The sequence below is a fragment of the Penaeus monodon genome, chromosome 20 (assembly GCF_015228065.2).
Source record: "Penaeus monodon isolate SGIC_2016 chromosome 20, NSTDA_Pmon_1, whole genome shotgun sequence".
In the NCBI taxonomy this organism is placed as follows: domain Eukaryota; kingdom Metazoa; phylum Arthropoda; class Malacostraca; order Decapoda; family Penaeidae; genus Penaeus; species Penaeus monodon.
Genome location: NC_051405.1, coordinates 19,295,959 through 19,298,680, shown reverse-complemented (window position 1 = coordinate 19,298,680; position 2,722 = coordinate 19,295,959). Strand labels below are relative to the sequence as shown.

At 47.1% G+C, this 2,722-nt stretch overlaps 1 protein-coding gene across 1 annotated transcript in view; it reads right to left on the bottom strand.

Annotated features, from left to right (window-relative positions):
• LOC119585682 (polycystic kidney disease protein 1-like 2) overlaps positions 1–2,722 on the bottom strand; it is a gene marked incomplete at its 3' end in the record, with an annotated part of 9,846 nt that continues 7,124 nt past the window's right edge. Inside the window, 3 exon segments of the mRNA XM_037934357.1 lie at positions 1–529; positions 757–2,223; positions 2,422–2,661. Coding sequence (XP_037790285.1) covers positions 380–529; positions 757–2,223; positions 2,422–2,661 — 1,857 coding nt within the window.

Sequence of the window (2,722 nt, the reverse complement as noted above, 5' to 3'; positions counted from 1 at the left end):
ACTCTTAAACTATGGACGTCTTTCGTGATGTGGGAAACAGTCCCTTGAAAATATTACATTATTTAAAAGAAATTCTGTAAACGAATTGGCTTTTTAAATAAGTTAAATCAACGTCATTTTAAAAGATGCCTTGATGAAAAATACCTAAATAACTAGGGATTGTACCACAGATAATTACTATATATTTCTATATATACACAGCTCAAAATATATATCACATCTTGCGCACAGTCAAAACAAAACACACTATGTCTACATCATCGCATTTTGCTTCAAGGGGTAGGGTGTGTGAAGGGGTAAAGGGTTATTTATTATTCCCAGTCGCTAAAGATTTCAGCTGACGACGCGGCAAACTTTAGATAATCCGTCATTTGGCCATTTAGTCGCTGGATAACACGTTTTTCTTGGACTTTGGTCGCTTGGCGGTGCGCATCCTCCCTCCCATCATCTGCTTCAGGGCCATGGAGTCATTGAGGTCGAGACGGCCGTCGAAGTAAGTGTCACCGATGTACTTCATGAGCTGAGATACCTGCACGGGGAGTTACAGATTTCAGTTAGTGTTTTTACTTTTCGTTGTCTCTGTAATTGGCTTTAGGCATATGTTTCTAATGGGTGATAGCATGTACGGGAAGTATATGTTTTGAAGTGAATTAGTTTATAGATAAAAAAGGAAATTCAAAATAAAATAGGAGATAATTTTCATAAATGAATTCGTCCATAATCCAACACAGTTCGGTCCAAGTAGTGGATACTAACCTTATCCGGGAGCTCAGCTGAGTCTCCGTACGTTGGCTGGGATTTCATTTTGGATGCTTTGGCCTCGACGTCGGGAGTGACGTGGTGCGGCGGTCGCTCTTCCACTCGCAAGGCGCGTCTCACGGACGACCACACGAAGTCGATGACGTCGTACTTGTTCTCGCGCTTCTCGAGGTCTACCTTGACGTCGTTGAATGCCTTTAAGATGATAGTAAGCATGATGTTGATGAGAATCATGCTGTTTATCACGGAGAACGCAAAGAACAAGATTGGAGACATGGGATTGGCAATGTTCATCGCCTCGAAATTGAACTTGCCGAGCATCATCTTGAAGCAGGTCTCGACGGCGGCGATAAATCTCGCGAATTCCTCGAGCTGCATGAGGAACATGAAGTAGAAGAGGCAACTGAAGGCGAAGAAAATGATCCCGAAAGCGACGAAGAAGATGGAGAGTTCATCCCAGCAGAGTCTGATGGTAAGAGCCAAGACGTCCATCCTCTTGTTGAACTGCAATAGCTTGATGAGCTTCAGGGTTGAGAAGAAGCAGATGATGGCAATCAGGTACAGATAGAACTGGTCCATGAGAGCAGCGGAGTCGAGCCTGATGTAACCATTGCCATACGTTTTTTCAAAGATATCCAGGGCTTCTTGCGTAAGAAGGAACCTGTAGACATAAACCCCGATTGTAGCGTAGGAGGTTATCAAAATGCAGATCTCGGCGATATTCCAGTAGGAAGCAAAGTAGAGGCACTTCTGCTTCTTGATTTTCCATAGTTCTTTCAAGGTGAAGATAACGGTACACACGACGAAGATAATCTCAGAAAGGGTAACGATGTACCCTTCAGCGCCGCTTTTGGGTAAGAGCCTTATAGGTTCGAATCGCCACTTTGGGACGACGCCTCCACCCTCGTTGAACTCGGCGACCACGCTGGCCGTTGCGAAGAGGTTGATGTTGGCATTGAAGGTCGAAAACTCCAGCATGACCGCGCGAGTGCTCCTGTCAATCCAGCCGAGCTTTTGTAGCAGGAGGAGTCTGTCAGTGATGTCACTCTCTGCGCCCTTTAGCCTGACAACGTACCCGCCACCACCGTAGGTACCTAGATACCCCACCATAGGGTAAGTTTGCAGTTCTCCCGCTGTTTGGTAATGGAACTCAGGATACTGACAAGCGCCGCTAAATGTGGCATTAACCTTCCAGTGTGCGCAGTAGTTCCGGTAGTCTTCGTCGAGAATCCCGCGAGAGCCCGAACAGGACTTGACGAGACTGTCCATGGGTTTCACGACTTTGCACCTGGTTGGGTCGGAGCGCACTTGGCGCAAGATAGCATACCCCATTATCCTGTTGTTCCTGTCACCTAAAAAGCCTCGCAACCCGTAGGGTGGTTCGTCGTTGTACCATCTCTGGGCCCGAAGCTCCTTCAGGATCACTTTCTGCGACCAGTACCAAAAATGGTCTGCTGTGACGACCTGTGGCAAAAGAAAGGGGAATATTTTTTCAGGTCAGATTTGACAATGTACATACACACGCATCTAATACTGGCAGAGCTCCTACGAAAGAAAAAGATATTTGAAACCAAAGATACAACGAAAGGTACAGAAACAGCCAGAATAGGGAATGTATGAAAAGTTGGAAATATAACCGTCCCCCACAAAGCCGGTGCTCACCTTCGAACTGAAATCGAATTCCACATGGCCTTCCTTAACAAAGGCATTTCTCAGGTGGTCCTGCAGGAGGAAGGCGTTTTCGTCCGTCCGGCCAGACACCAGCACGTAGAGCAGCAGAAGGAAGAGACAGTAAGCGCCGATGTCTCTGATCACAAAGCTCATCTCCCTCTCCTTCGTCAGGCGCGTCGTGAGCGCTGCCACATCGGGCTCCTTCGGGTCCACGCCTCCCACTCGGTGCACCTGGTGAGGACAACACAATGCTTTCGTAAATAAATGTGCTGCATAGCGCCCGCGTATAGGG